This window comes from Rhincodon typus, chromosome 21 (genome assembly GCF_021869965.1).
Source record: "Rhincodon typus isolate 14 chromosome 21, sRhiTyp1.1, whole genome shotgun sequence".
Lineage (NCBI taxonomy): Eukaryota > Metazoa > Chordata > Chondrichthyes > Orectolobiformes > Rhincodontidae > Rhincodon > Rhincodon typus.
The window spans coordinates 6,164,836-6,181,634 of NC_063352.1; the positions used below are offsets into that span (position 1 = coordinate 6,164,836).

Sequence of the window (16,799 nt, forward strand, 5' to 3'; positions counted from 1 at the left end):
TATCTTGATAAACATGATAAGATGTTATATAAATTCAAATTTTTCAAAGACTTTGTATTTACTTTATAAGTTAGTTTCAATCATCTTCCATTGGGGACAGATTTTATGAGGCTGTAATCAAATATTTTCCATCTACACAGGATCATGAACATGTAACAAAACGATTAGGCCTGGGGTAATTTCAGATGGTGCACTTTTGCTGATGGCTTAAGAGACCAATCCTGTGGTGCAGGTTCTGAACAAGTGGTTACCTCTTGTGTGGATCATTGGTTTCGGTGCTGGTGTCTGTTGCCAAGTTCACCTTGGGGTCACGTGGCAGCCGACAGACAATGTTGCCATCTCCCTCAGTGTTGGGAGGACACTGGAGGTAATTGGAAAGAAATAGAAATTAATTCACAAATGGAATGAAAATAGGGGAAATGGGTGAGAATTCTTAAGTACAAAGAGGAAATTGGGAGAAATGGGAGTGACAGTGCGAGGAAGTTAAAAGAAATGGGAGTAGAATTCTCAAATGGGTGGTAGGAGGAGAATGAGAGTGAGAATGAGTGAGAGGAAAATTTGGGGAATATGAGCGTGAGAATGAAGAAAATGAGAATTCTCTAAGCAAATACTGCCTCGAACCGCAGTGTCATCAGAGAAAAAGTGTCCCCTCCATTTTAAAGAAGAACACAGCACATCAAGGAACAAACAGAATGGAAAATATATTAATAATATTTCTGACATTACCCTGCTGTACTGCGAGCTCTCTCAAGCAGCGGAACACATTCGTCCGGCCCTCGGAATCCGGAACATCGACACCTCAGCTTCCGGGACTCGGGATGCATTTTTATTTTTGTTTTCTCCGTCGGTTTGTGTCAAAGTGAAATACGCGGAGGGGACTTGGAGCGGACTGTTCCTCCCTCCACAGACCACAGCCCGAGGCGGCCGGGAGAAAGCTAGGCCTCAGCCACCCCGAAGGAGGAAGAAGGTGGGTTAAATGTCAATTTTATGAGGCCAAGGATCTGAGTGACTCTTTCGGGCTTCAGCGCTGTCTATTCCCGGCACTGACCACCGCCATCCTCCGGCCCCGGAGCCGGTTGCTAAGGGAGCAAGGTGTCTACCTCCCGTTGCTACGCGGGGCCCCCTCCTCCAGTTGCTATGCGGCCTCCCCCTCCTCCAGTTGCTACGCGGGGCCCCCACCCCACCTCCCGTTGCTACGCGGGGCCCCCACCCCACCTCCCGTTGCTACGCGGGGCCCCTCCCGTTGCTATGCGGGGCCCCGGCGCGGAGGATGCATCCAGCTCCCGAGGAGATGTCTTGGTCTCGGGGAGATTGATGATAAATTGTCCGGGGATCCAGAGATTTCCTGTTTAAAATCTGCAGCGGACCAATGGGAATTGACGGAAACAACGAGGCCTTGGAGTTTAGAAGAGTCGAAGATGACTTGTAAGATGTAAGATCCTGAGAGAACTTGACCTGGTGGACGATTTCTTCTTGTGGGAGAATCTAGAGCTAGGGGTCACGGTTTAAAAATAACAGATCACTCATTTAAAATGGAAGATGGGGCGGGGGTGGAGGTGAAATGAGTGTCTCTGAAATTCTTTTTATCAAAAAAGAGTGGATGCAGAATCTTTACATTTTGTTTGAGGAAGCGGTAGCTGGATACTTGATGACCAAGGGAATGAAAAATTATCAGGGTCTGCAGGAATCTGGAGCTAAGGTTAAAATCAGATCAGCCATGATTTTATTGAATGGTGGAGCAGGCTGAAAGGGCCAAGTTAATGGCAGGGCCTGGAGAGTGTTGTCGAACACTGGAGAGACTTACGGGTTCAAGTACATATCTCCTTGTAAGGGGCGTGACATGTAGACAGGTTGGTGAAGAAGTTATTTGACACGCTTGCCTTCATTGGTCAGAGTATTGAGTATAGAAGTTGGGACATCATGTTATGGTTGTACAGGACATTGGTGAGGCCACTTTTGGAGTACTACGTATGATTCTGGTAGCCCTGCTAATAAGAAGGATATTATTAAGTTGGAAAGGATGCAAAAACAAATTTACAAGTATGTTACTGAGACTGGAGGATTTGAGTTATGAGGATAGGCTGAATAAGCTGGGATTTTGTTCATTGGATCATAGGAAGTTAAGGAGTGACCATATAGAGGCTTATAAAATCATGAGGGGCATAGATAAGGTGAATAGCAAAGGTCTTTTCTTTAGGGTAGGGGTGTTCAAAACTAGAAGGCATATTTTTAAGATAGCAAGAACTGCAGACACTGGAGTCAGAGATAACACAGCATGGAGCTGGAGGAACACAGCAGGCCAGGCAGCATGAGAGGAGCAGGAAAGCTGACATTTCAGGTTGGGACCCTTCGGTGAGAGGGGAATTATTTAAAAGGGACCTGAGAGGCAATGTTTTCACACACAGGGTGGTTCGTATGTGGAATGATCTGCCAGAGGAAGAGGTGGATTCAGGTACAGTTACAACGTTTAAATGACATTTGGACAGGCACATGAATAAGAAAGGTTTAGAGGATTGTGAACCAAATGCAGGCAAATGGGACTAGTTTAGTTTGGGAGAGCTAGGTGGCGTGGACGAGTTGGACCGAAGGGTCTGTTTTGGTGCTGCATGATACTACGACTCGATAAGTGGCCTACTTTTATTCCTTATTGGTACATATGCATTCTGGCACCCTCTGGTTGGGGTGGATATGCACACAAACCAATTTGTTTCCTTTTCCTGGACAATCTTCCAGTGGAACAGGATGTGTAAGGAAATATTCAAATTTCCTCACTTGAAATCTTTAAGACCCATCTTTAGATGTTATTTCCATTTAAAAGTTTCTCATTAATATTGCTACTGTATCAGCAGATCATGTTGCATTCCCTCATAATTTTAAATAGTTTTTGCAAATCTCTGTCCTCACCCTCCCCAACATCCCACACACACATATCATCTCTGTTGTAGTGAAATAGAAAATCTTATCACATACATAGGCAGAACAAGGGCAGGCTAAATGATTAAGTCTTTCTGACAGCTAATTTGAAACCATGACTTGAGGCAGGTAACTTTCCAAATTTTATAGTAATGCATAGCAACCAGTATTGCTCACAGGAAGTAGTTGGAATCTGTTGCAAATATATTACAAGAAATCAGGATTTTTTTTTTAAAGTTCACATTTCAGGTCAGAAAATTGGAACAATTGCAGTCTTGTGGTGAAGAAGATGTTATACTTTTGCATGCTGAGGATGCACCTGAGCTGGAATGGTTTATGGACGGCATATGTAAGATTTAGTGTTCACTTCCCCTTACCCCTACACCTTTCTAAAATCTTCTCAAAACCAATTTATATGCTAAAGAATTCAGCCATCCTTCCTAACCTTATTCTCCCATGATTTTATATTTTTTATAGCACTTGTTCCTTTTTTTTTTACTTTAAAGATGTTTTTTAAATGCATGCTGTTGTGTCAACATAAATTCAGCACATGATTCTTGATTCAAACCATGATCCTTGATAAAAGGGGATCTCGAAACAGAACCCTGGATGTCATAGAGTCATACAGCCTGGAAACAGACCCTTCGATCCAACTAGTCCACGCCGATCATGTTGTAGGAGTCGGGATGCCGTATTGAGGTTGTACAGGATGTTGTTGAGGCCACTTTTGGAATACTGTGTATAGTTCCGGTTGCCCTGCTATAGGAAGGATTTTATTAAATTAGAGAGGGTTCAGAAAAGATTTACCAGGATGTTGCCAGGACTTGAGGGTTTGAGTTATAAGGATAGGCTGGAACTTTTTTCACAGGAGATTGAGGTTGAGGGGTGACCATATAGAGGTTTATAAAATCATGAGGGGCATAGATAAGGTGAATAGCAAAGATCTTTCCCCTTGGGGTGGGGAGGGTTGTAAGTTCAAAACTAGGGAGCATATTGATAAGGTGAGAGGAGAAAGATTTAAAAGGAACTGGGGAGCAACTTTTTCACACTGAGGGTCGTTCTTATTTGGAATGAACTGCCAGAGGATGTGGTAGATTCAGGTACAGTTACAACATTTGTAAGACATTTGTATAGGTGCATGAATAGGAAAGGTTTTGAGGGATGTGGGCCAAACGCAGATAAGTGGGACTAGTTTAGTTTGGGATTATGGTTGTCATGGACTGGTTGGACCAAAGGGTCTGTTTCCTTACTGTATGACTCTATGACTATAAAACACAGGCACAACAATATACACCTAAAGTTTAAGCTAGGTCAGAGAAGCAAAGGATCGGTTACTCAGGAGTTTGACATGGCTGGGAAAGACAGCAGCAACATCAATATGTGTTGCTGACCATGCTAGTATTAGTACCCATCTCTAATTGCCAGGAGGGCAGTTAAGCATCAAGCCATTGCTGTGAGTGTTCAGTCACATGTAAGCCAGATCAGGTAAGAATGACAGACTTCTATCCTTAAAGTACAAGTATTGACTTGGTCCTGGATACTCTCTTTCCTGATTTTCAACCTAGTAAAAGGAAATATTTGCAATAATACCAACACCCATTTCTTAAAATTATGACACTTAAGAACAGGTTACTCAGTCAGCTAAGAAAAAAATGTGATGGATACATGGTTGAAAACTGATTACTCTCTCTTTCATGAGATCTGTGGGGGGAAGAGTTCAAAACTAGGAGGCATATTTTTAATGTGAGAGGGGAAAGATATAGAAAGGACATGAGGGGCAACTTTTTTATAATATGAGTGGTTAGCGTGCGAAATGAACGGCCAGAGAAAGCGGTGGATTCAGGTACAATTACAACATTTGAAAGGCATTTGGACAAATACGTGAATGGGAAAGGTTTGGAGGGATATGGGCCAAATGTATGCAGGTGGGACTGGTTTAGTTTGAGAACATGATCAGCGTGGACTAGTTGGGTCAAAGGGTCTGTTTCAATTTTCTAATCTTCCAAGTTTGGGCTGAGTAACTATTTGTTATCTGTGAGTTGTGCTATTCAAAACAAAAAGAAAGTAATGTGTTCTTTTATGTGATTGGAAATCCATAGCCTTTCGATTTAATGTGGAATAAGCCTCCAGATATGAACTTATTCATTTTGTAACATTGCAGTTCTTGAGTATTATAAGTGCTGAAATTGTATAATTTGCAAATTAAGAATGTTCTGAGGTTTGAGAAAGTTCTGTAAATAAATTTCCCATTCATTCTATTCAATTAGATCACCCCTAAAGCTAGGGCAAATTTATCTTCATTTATCTCAAGAGATTCACTTTAACTCTTTAAGACCTGAATAATTTTGCTGAAGCTGCACCATTACCCTCCAGAACAGTACATTATTCCCAAGGTACCATGCCCAAAATTGAACATGATACTCTTAATGGGTTCCAAGTCTTTATACCATTGCAGCATCAATTCCTCTCATTTGTATTCAATTTGTGATAAAGGCCACAAATGTTGTTGATGTCTTTCTATGCCAATGCACCAATACCCTTTGCTCTTACTTAGTTCCTCACCATTAAGAAAATATTCTGATTTGACTTTTTTGAATTTGACAGTTGTAGTCCCAACACTAATCTTATTCCTTTTAGAATGTTCTCCTCTCACTTGGACTTTTTCGTCCACTAAATCTTTGCATTTTGGGTTAGAATGGAGTAGCAATTTATTGTCATGTGTATTTTCACAAAAAAAAGTGAAAAGTTTTATAAATCGCCATACAGTGGCAACTAAGTTAATGACAGAAGTCATAAATAAGAGGAAAATAAAATAAAAGTTCATCACAGTTCAATTAACTACTCCTGGATTCGGGGTATGCTGGAAAACTGGGCTGAGACCTTCATGCCGGGACTAGACCTTAATGCCGGCTTGTGTAGATCTCTTCTTCCATTTCAGTCCTTTTTGCATGTTTTGTTTGCTTTACTAGAGCTTTTGCCTTTGACAGGTACATACAGCATTTGCATTGAAACAAATATTACTTTGAGTACTTCCCTTTTGTTTGTGGATTTAACCATTAGTTGTTCAAACCAATTTACAATGGTGAATTTGCTGTTTAGCTTTTCAAATTTTCACTTGTGTAATTAAAAACCTTGTCTTACGAGTGATTTTCTTGTGCTCAAATCTTGTATATACTCCAGGCAAATTATGTTCACTATTCACAATATGTTCCCTTACTGTGAGATACTTAACAAGTTCTGATTTGTTGCTCATCATAAAATCTATTCTTGCTTGTTCTCTTGTATGTTCTGAAATGTTTGTGGCAAAAAAAATCTTCTATAGAATTGTAGAGATTTTGCCACCTTTACCAGTTCAGTTTTTCTGCTTCTCCCAGTCTAATGAAATCTCTCATAATAACCACATTACTTTTGCTTTATGCTTCTCTGCTCTGCAAGTTTATACAGCCCCGATGTCATTAGTGTCAGGAAGTCTCCAGACAGTTCCTAATCAAATCTTGCATCCTTTCCTGAAGTATAAATGAAAGGGAGGTCTCGCTGCGATCATCATTTTATTGTGATGACAAAGGATCCTTGTTTTTCCTCAGTAGGCGGAACACAATGCTCCTGAATGACCAGAAGAGATACCATAACATCAGAGGTAAAATCTGTGCAAACAACTAATGACATGTTTGTATAGAGTATGGGAGAGAGTTAGTCATTTGGAAGGTTAGAACATGTCTGGCCTAATCAACATGTCTGTTTTTGTAAATAGATTGTCTTATTTTTAAAAGCTTCACAATTTTGATGTTATTAGACATTAGAAAATAATTACCTGAAATTCCCATTTAAGAATATTTAAGAATATCAGTTTATTTTAACTATTTTTATCTTTTCTCCAGCACCAGCATTTCAAGTCACCATAATCCCACTCAGTTTAATTGTGATCTTAATAAACAAGATCATTATTTGCTTTTAAAAAATTCCTTTCTCGTACAGATTTTATCTCCTGTCACTGAGCGTCCATCTTGCTGGAAATGAATGAAACACCAAGTAAAATGTCAAACTCTGAAGGGCTACCATTAGCAAGAGAAATGCAAGACCTTCAAAATCGATTTAATGCAATGATGCATACAATCAACAGCAACTCAAAGGTATGATATCCCACATATATGTCATTATCACTTCTGGTCTAAGCAGAATTATTAAGTCAAGGGTCTTGCAGGGTACTTAACAATAACAAAATTCTCTTAATATTTATATGATCCCCTAGAGATCAATATCTTTTTAAAAGGTGTATCATTTCCCCAGTGACTGATTCAGGATCACACAACAAAGATTTTCATGGGTTTTAAGACTGGAACTATAACAATCAAGCTAAAATCAAAATAGTTCTGAAGCGTCATACCAGACTCAAAACGTTAACTCTGTTTTTGTCTGCATAAATGCTCCCAGACCTGCAACATTTTTTGTTAGTAGGCAAAGAATGCACTAAACCACGGAAAATGTATGCCCCTGTCATTTTGTAACAGGGCCAAAACCCCATTCTGCATCTATATAATTATTATTCCGTGGGCTTGCATGCATCTATACATTGCACCATACTCACTGACAACGTGCAGTCTTGAATTTAAAGTCTTGAGCTCCTCACGGCTCAAATAGGATCTCTTCTTGCTTTACCAAGGTGAATTTTCCTTTTAAACAAACATCCTTCTATCAACCCTGTGAGCATAATTGAGTGGCTTTCCTGTTGCATGGTATCCTCTGGTAATTCCATTTTTTTTTTAACTCCTCACAAATCTATTTTGCCTCGGACACAGATACCATTCCCACCAACCCTCCACTTGGTGGTTAATGCAAAAGCACTCCTTAACTTCTGCCTGGTTTAGCAGCACCTGTTTGGGTCTCCTTTCCCGGTCTGATTGCCTGCAAGAATCCAGGAATCTGCACATGACACAAAGAGCTGCTGTCTCCTTTGTATCTAGATGTTACTAGTTTGTTCCTTGCTTTCAGTAGGTTTTGACCTGAGGAGCTATCCCTGGACTTGTCTTCACATGATTTCATTTACTGCTCTCCACTGCTCCATTTTACCTTGTATGTAAGGAGGCAGCTCATAACATATCATCTGATAACACCCCACAGATATTGCAGAGATGCCAATTGTATGGTATTGGGTAACTGAATGAAAGAAAAATAATGCCTTTGGCATCAATAACGTGTAATAATATATGAATATTAAAGACATCCTCTATTCAGAGAAAAAAAGTTTTTGAACTAAGCAAATACATTTTTCCAAGTATTATTCACTAATCCAGAACTTCAGTTGGTGATCCATGTTTACTTGACTAGAAACTGACTGAACTAAAACATACAACTTACATGCCAACATGTTTTTTTGTAAAACACAGTGTGGAGCTGGAGGAACACAGTTCCACACTGTGTTATCTCTGAATCCAGCATCAGCAGTTCTTACTATCTCTGATGTACTTTTGTATAGCTAGGTACTATCTGAGTGAAAATGTGTTTTGAACAAGCTGCAGCTTGCCATTTCTTCGGTAACTACTACATACGTTCAGCTTTGCGTAGTTACATGCCATTCTTAAAATGAGTGTAGCTTGAATAAATTATTAATCCTCAATTAACTAATCACACAGAATTCTTCCGTAATAGTCTAACTTGGCACCAATGTGTTTGTATAAGTCAGAAACCTACTACAAAAGGGTCTTGTTATAATCCCATTGAATGGTGGGGTGCAGGTTCATAGTTCCTTGAAAGCGGAGTCACAGGTAGACAGTGTAGTAAAGAAGGCATTTGGTATGCTTGCCTTTATTGGTCAGTGCATTGGATATAGGAGTTGGGAGGTCATGTTGCAGCTGTACAGGACATTGGGTAGGCTGCTTTTGGAATACTGTGTTCAGTTCTGGTTTCCCTGCTACAGGAAGGATGTTGTGCAACTTGAAAAGGTTCAGAAAAGATTTACAAGGATTTGCCAGGGTTGGAGGGTTTGAGCTAAAGGGACAGACTGAATAGGCTGGGGTTATTTTCCCTGGAGCTTTGGAGGCTGCAGGGTGACCTTACAGAAGTTTATAAAATCATGATGCACGTGGATAGGGTGAATAGCCAAGGTCTTCGCCCCCAGGATGGGGAGGTCCAAAACTAGAGGGCGTAGGTCTAAGGTGAGAGGGGAAAGATTTACAAGGGACCTAAAGGGCAATTTTTTTCACGCAGGAAGTGGTGCATATGTGGAACGGGCTACCAGAGGAAATGTGTGTGTGTGTGTGTGTGTGCGCGCATGTATGCATGCGTGCACATGCACGTGTGTATATAATATATGTGAATGTGAATGAAGTTGATGAATATATTATGTAATTATATACCTTTAAAGTTTCTCATTCAGCTGGAATTAAACTAAGAAATCAGCCAGTCAAAATCATGAAATGGATAATACATTCACAATTCACTATTTTGTTCACAATTACCTGTTTGTTTAATTTGTTGGCTAGAAAATTGAAATTCTAATGAACTGAGTCAATTAACTGAAAAATCTTCAGAAACACAATGGTAACAGCACGGAAGAGGACCATTTGATCCATCTTGATTCAGAATTTTACCTAGTGCCCGCCCTCGCCTTCTCCATGACACCCTACACATCTTTCCTTTTCAGATAATCATCCACTTCCTTTTGCCTTGATGGAACCTACTTCCACCACACTCTCAGACACCACATTCCAGATTCTAACCACTCTCTGTGAAGAAGTTTCCCCTCGTGTCTCCATTGTTTCTTTTGCCAATTATCTTAAATGTATGTCCGACTCCTTCTAGATTGGTATATCAATGGGAAGTGTTTTTCCCTACTCTGCCAACACTGCTGATAATTTTTGAACACTTCCATCAAATCTAACTAATCACATCTGACTCTGCGGTGCTTCCAACTTTTTAGTATATTTCTGTTGGTTGATGTTTTCTGATTATGACTGACTTTTGTCAAGAGGTTTATTGGATGTGTACATGAATATGTATTCTATGAAAAGAACAACCCAGCAGTTTTGGATTGAAAAAAAAACAGTTAAACTGAATAACGTTAAATTCTTGTTTGATATTTGAGACTGGACGTCTCACCATCGGATATTAGCTGAATTATTATAGCTTTGGAATCCTGATTAAGCTGGAGAAAGCATCAAGTTCAGTTTACAATCAGCCTAACTAAGAGTAGCTGTGTTCACAACCTTAATTTACCAAGAACTCAAAGACTCCATCTCTACCTAATTGTGCATTTTGTTAGAGCTTTGAACTGAAACCAAGATTGAATTTTTTTTAACTAAACATAAATGGGTGTTTTACAGAAGTTTCATTAATTGTATATATACGTATTAAAATTAGTCAATCAATGTTGCACATTCCACTACTCTATACAACCTAAGTAGTGGAAGATCAAATCACATTTGTGATTTATAAGTCATAAAGGCTCTGTCACAGCTGGAATAGGCCATTGGACTAACTTATTAATGAACTGAGACTATTAGTGAATACATGGTTTTCTTTTAAATTGCACATAATTTCAGAATACTGAAAATGATCTAAAATTTTAGTGCGATCTGCTTACTAAATTAAGGCACCCGCTGAGCTGTGACAAAATAAAACTAGAAACAAAACCACCAGGCAGCTCATTGGTTTAGGGGTGTGGTTCTCACTGCTGTGAGAGGTGAGAGGTTTCAGTGCAGAAAGAAGAAAGTTTTCCTCCAGCTGGACAGGGTCTTGGTGAGACAAGATGTGGAATATTGTGTGTGGTTTTTGTCTCTTCACCTAAGTAAAGATTGCTCTTATGTTCTGTGTATCTATATGAAGAGAGTTGAAGAAAAATTGATCAGAAATAGGATTTCAGAAGATTTTAGGGATGAAATTCCACAGGTTAGGGCTAGACAATAAGGTATGGATATTAAAAATGGGACAAAAAGATGTCAGTGTGCATGAGCTGATGGAGCATATGTTCCCCATCATGGCAAGAATGAGTATGAGAATTTTAAATGTCTACTGCAGGTAGTTTGGGAAATGTATCACCTTAAATTGAGAACTAATCATACAATTGCTTTCCTTTGGTAAACTGAAATTCTATGATCCCAGCCTTACAAAGAATGATTTCATATCTTAATCTCTGTTAATCTGTTGGTTTTGCAGGTTGCAGCTTTCATGAGCACCTCTGTGGGTCAGTACCTGGATGACCACCCTTTCCTTGCATTATTGTTGCTGATTTTTACCATAATGGCAGCCGTGCCAGTCGGTTTATTCCTGATTTTCGCAGTGATTACATCCCTCTTGGCTTGCATTGGTTTCATTGTGATGGAAGGTACTGAATTCCACAAAAGGTTTATTTATGTAAATGCATCATTAAAACCTACCATCTCATAATTCTATTTATTACTAAATTTGGAGTGACAGTGGGGAATTGTGCATGGATGGCTATAGTATAATTTCCAAATATAAGAATGGATATGCTCAAATTTTCTATGCCCTTCTGTTTTTATTCCCTTGTAAAAATTGCTTAAAAATGAAAACAAAAGTATTAGGATAATCTGATTAGTCATTTAGTTGAATGTAGAGAGTATTGTTTGTCTTGTTTGAGGTCATGGAAGATGGGCTCTGAACCAAGTTAATGCACATCATCTGTGTAACAGATTTAAAAAATCCCGTAGGAGGAGAGCCTCTCATTCTGATCGATCTCATTTCAGCCCATTGAGCACACTAGTTTTAGTGAAGAATAGTACACAGGAGTTTCCTAAGGTTTGTCACCTAGACAACAATTTCACATGTGTTTTGATATAGAGTCAGACAGCACAGAAACACACCTTTCAGTCCAACCAGTCCACACCTACCATACTCCCAATCTAAACTGGTCCCACCTGCCTGCACTTGACCCTTAGCCCTCCAAAAATTTCTTATTCATGAACTTATCTAAAGGCTTTGTAAATGTTGTAACTGTACCCGCATCCATCACTTCTGGAAGTTCATTCCAAGCACGAACCACTCTCTGTGTTTAAAAAAAAGCCCCTCATGTTTGTTTTAAATCTTTCTCCTCTCACCTTAAAAATATGCCCCCTAGTCTTGAAATTTCCCACCTTAGGAAAAGACGCCTGCCATTCACCTTATCTATAACCCTCATTATTTTATAAAATTCTATAAGGCCACCTCTCAACCTCCTATGCTCCAGTGAAGAAAAGTCCCAGCCTATTTAGCCATATGCACGGGCCTTCTGTCTGTAGGACCGTGCATTTGAAGGAAGATTTCAAAAATTGAACAATTTGAATTGGAGTGACAGAAAATCCAACATAATACCTATTAGTTTATTTTCAAGGCTTAAGTGAAACCTGTAATATTGAAGTGTAATGAGAAACCTGTACTTACTGTACAGATTACTAAAACAATTACAATGACCTTTCTAATGCAATGTGTACATGTTCTAGCCACATTAGCATCAGAACAGCTTCCTATACGTTCGAGGTTATTTTCATTCTTTATTAGTCAGTTGCTTAATTCTAGATAGTGTAATTTACTGTTTTGTCTTTATCAAGATATTTTCTTTAGAAGAAAAGTAATGTACATCTCTCTGACATAGTAAAAATAAACATTTTACCAAAAGCAATATCCAGATTGAGAGTTCACCTATCTACAAAAGAATTGAAAAGTATAGCAACATAAGTTTAGTCATCAGGTCTCCTGCATTGACATGGTATCTGTATAAAGCATTCAGCTTTTTGTATAACTCAGGACTTTTTTTATTCAATTATCTACCAGGTCTGATGCTGTCGATAGGTGGTGTTGTCCTCCTTTGTTTTTTATGTGGGTTAGTTCTCATTTCACTGATCATCACTTCTTTTCTGGCTGTCTGCTTTTTTACCTTCTCCACAACAATGAATTATTATCACAATTTAAGGTATGGACATTTCATTAAATATTTAAATTCTGTTTAATCTCTAGGAAATTTAATGTGTTAGTTTGTTAACATTTTGAGCTACTTTAATTTTAAGTGTAATTAAATATTCTAAACCTGTATGGAAGGATATTTGTAAAAACGTATTTCTTGTAGATGCTAAATCTAGTATCTACTAATGCTAGATAATTAATATCTACCAACACATACTCAAACATGAAACATTACATTTGTTTAATTTTAAACAAATTTTTTTAATGCTATTTATTGGCATTTTAAGAACACAACTCACTCAGGTGGTGGAATTCCTTCTGCTGTTGTCTACTCATGAGAAAGTTTGTGTCAGTATAATGTGCCGAATGTGTATGAAATTTAGCACAATTTTTGACAGAAGCTTGAACTTAAGGAATGGAATTGAATCCAATCCTAACGACCTTGCTTTTTTGGCCACCAAAGAGATCTAGCATCAATAAGAAAGCAAGCATTGCAACGTATAAAATTTCACCATCATCCATTTGGAACTAATGCCACAAAACCAGACTCATCCCCAAGAAGTTTAGACAACGCCCCTCTGTCTGAGATTTGGGGAGAATGTGAAGTTTACCACAAAATGGAATCGTCGACTAATCCATTGGGGGAATGATTTGGGTCAAACCCATTTCCAGTTTTAACTTCAGTCACTCATGACAAACCAGTCAATCTGGAAGCTATAGGTAAATATATGGAAATTATTGGTAATATATGGCATGAAACAAGACCACAGGATCAGGAGTAGGCCATCTTGGCCTTTACTCCATTCAGTGAATTCATGGCTGATTTGCCTAACTCTACATGCTCACCTTTGTCCTGTTTTCATTAAGCCAAATATCTCTCACTCTCAGCTATAAAATTAATCCTTTTGTAAGCATCAGTTGTTATTTGTGAAGGAATGTTCCAAACTTTAACCACCTTTTGTCTAGACGTGTTTTCTAATTTCACTTAGATTATGCACCCTTATCCTAGATGCTTAACCAGCAGAAATAGTTTCTGTATATCTAATCTGCGTATTCCCCTTAATATCCTGAAAATCACACTTCAACTTTCTAAATTCAAGCCTGTGCAGCTTGTCAAACTTATAAGATATTCAATTTGATCTTTTTATTTACATTTTAAAATATACACTTCCATTCACTTGCCTTTGTCCCTTTCCCTGAACCAAATGCAGTTTAGAAACTAAATGGAAACTGCACACATCTCCAGTGCCCTCAAAAAGCCCTGCAGTGAAACCAGCCAGATTTACCAGCTAGCTCTTGGTGGAGGGTGGTGGTAGGTGTTGTCATATTGGAGAATGGTCTCTTATGGTCTCTTACTTTGTGTCCAATTGAAGGACTGGCCTCAAGGTTGGGGGTTGGATTGCTGAAAGTCCATGCCTCATGACCCTCACCTGCCTTCATTGCTGTGATTGCCTGCTGTTCCTCCATGACCCTGGGTATAGTGCTGTGAGTTCCCACAGCTCAGGCTTGTGTAGGCAGCATGAGGAGCTGCCAATCTTGGATTGGCTGACAGCTTTTGCTGGGCAAGCCTTCTGCCTCTGGGAACTCACTTGTGGGGAAGACCAACAGTGGCTAATGATACGACACAGACCCGTTGATTCACTCAGACCACCCCACAGAACTGATGTGGTTCCGCACCATTCAGCAACTTGTGGGTGAGACCCCCATTGGCTCAACAAAATCCCAACCAGTGTTTTCATTTCAAATTTCCGGTATTTGCATTGTCTAGTCTTTTGATTATGGGGTAGACTCTAGTGTGTTTGCATCATGGGGAATTATGCAGTTGTTCAGCACTTGTCAAAACCATTACATTTTTTTCTTATCCCAATTGTAATTTTAGCTGTATTTAGTAACTCAGCAGATGTATTTGAGTTAAATAATACAGATTGTTGCTGATGTTATTACCTTTCTCTAAGCACTCCAAGTAAAGAAGAAGAAGCTGTCAGCTACTCAGCAATTTCATATCCAGATGAGACTGAATCCAAATCTACCCTGAAGAAGGATTAGATTGCAAAATATTCCTGTAGTTTCTGTTAAGTTGTATTTATGTAAAACAACTCTATTTGCACTAATCTCCTTTCATGAGAAGTTTGTTTTTGCTTTCAATACGTGTTACACTTTTGTTAAGAGCAGATGTTCATCTTCCCAATTTTTCAGCATTTTTGTTTGTGTAATGTCATTCTGAATGAGAACTTTTGTACACTTTAACCTATATATTTTACTATAATTACTGTATAACATGGAAACCTGGTCATTAGATACAGAAAGACTATATATTGTATCTGTATCAGCAATGATTGGAGTTATACTTAAGCATTCTAAGTGATGGTAATATCCTCAATATATTAATAAAACAGATACTTAAAGCAATAACAAATGTTTTTGATCCATTGCTTATTTTATACTTTTTGAAAGAGACCAGAAGGGTCTAGACCGGAAACGTCAGCTTTCCTGCTCCTCTGATGCTGCTTGGCCTGCTGTGTTCATCCAGCTCTACACCTTGTTATCTCAGATTCTCCAGCATTGGCAGTTCTGACTATCTGTTAAAAATACAATTGTTTAGTGAATATTTACTATTTGGATTGCACTGAATGGAGCAAAGTGGGCTGTTGAATTACAACTTATGAAGTCTGGACTAGAGAGAATGACAGTTTCTGCTGTGTGGCAGTTAACAGTTTGAAGACACTGTTAAAATAAACAAGTAGTATGGAAAGTCTAAGTTTTTTTTATTTATTTGTGGGATGTGGGTGTCGCTGGCTGGGCAAGCATTTATTGCCTGTCCTTGGGAAGGTGTTGGTGAGCTGCCTTCTTGAACCGCTGCAGTCCACCTTCTGTAGGTTGACCCACAATGCATTAGGGAGGAATTCCAGGATTTTGACCCATCGATAATGAAAGAACAAAGTTGAGAGGGCGGATAGTGTTGTGAATGAGGATTAATGCATACAAAGCAAGACCTGTTGCAACTAATACTTCCCTAATCTCTCATTTAATTATTGAATCTACAGAGAACAAAATACGCCTTTTAATTATTCATCCTCATGACGTGGACATCACAGGCTAGGTATTAATTGCCTTGGAGAAAAGGGTGGTGAACAACCTTCTTAAACCCACTGCAGTCCATGTTGTGTAAGTATGCTACAATGCAGGAGGGGGTTCCAAAATTTTGACCCAGTGACACTGAACAAATAGTCATGTGCTTCCAGCATAGTGTTTGGTTTGGAAGGGAATTTGCAGGTGGTGGTGTTCCCATGTATCTTCTGCCCTTGTCCTTCTAGATGGTAGTGGTTATAGAAGGTGATGTTGAAGGAGCCTTGGTCACTTGCAGCAGTGCATTTTGCAGATAGGACACATTGCTGCCACTGTATCAGTTGTAAAGGGAGTCAGAATTGAATATTGTGAATGGAGTGCCAGTCAAGTGTATTGTCCAGCATGGTGTTGTCTTTGACAATGAAACTGCTACCAGCCAGATAGCCCTGAAGAGCACTGGGGATTTGTTAAAGTCAAAAGTAGCTTATCAATGAGAAATATTAAATGGAAAAAAATTGAGTGCCTTATATTATTGGCACAGTACGCATGTTGTGCCAAATATTGCTTGTTCTGGGCCTAATTGAAATGTGCTGTTGTACCAGCGAGATTTGTAATCACCATTTTCACTGTGGTCCTGCAGTTTTTAAATTAAAATTATGTAAGTTTTGTTGGTTTATAAATAATAAACAGATAAATGGTAAAATTCAATTGATACAAATTGCACTAGCTCCAAAGTTAAGACTGAACCACTTTCTGGTGTAGTTTCACTGTGCTTATATTGTGGATTCAAATACCAAGAATTGAACAGTACAATAATCAATGTGTTTTAAATTATCATATTGTATGTACATAAGTAAAAGGATATTCTGTTGCATGGAAACCGTAGAAGTTGTAGGTTTGCATTGTACAGTTGATGCCTGATGTAC

The 16,799-nt window shown here is 38.9% G+C and overlaps 1 protein-coding gene across 8 annotated transcripts; it reads left to right on the plus strand.

Annotated features, from left to right (window-relative positions):
* The first annotated feature begins 251 nt into the window (after positions 1-251).
* Positions 252-15,559, plus strand: LOC109919641 (lipid droplet assembly factor 1). 8 transcript variants are annotated; one of them, XM_048609462.1, is made up of 6 exons: positions 854-967; positions 6,498-6,550; positions 6,889-7,043; positions 11,065-11,233; positions 12,679-12,817; positions 14,763-15,248. In XM_048609462.1, the coding sequence occupies exons 3-6, from the start codon at positions 6,927-6,929 to the stop codon at positions 14,851-14,853; spliced, it is 516 nt and encodes a 171-aa protein (XP_048465419.1). In that variant the 5' UTR covers positions 854-967; positions 6,498-6,550; positions 6,889-6,926; the 3' UTR covers positions 14,854-15,248. The 8 variants fall into 8 exon arrangements, with proteins under 8 accessions (XP_048465418.1, XP_020375261.2, XP_048465419.1 ...); XM_048609460.1 differs by having other exon boundaries at positions 6,501-6,550; positions 14,763-15,218; XM_048609459.1 differs by lacking the exon at positions 854-967 and adding an exon at positions 1,238-1,432 and having other exon boundaries at positions 14,763-15,218.
* The last annotated feature ends 1,240 nt before the right edge of the window (positions 15,560-16,799 follow it).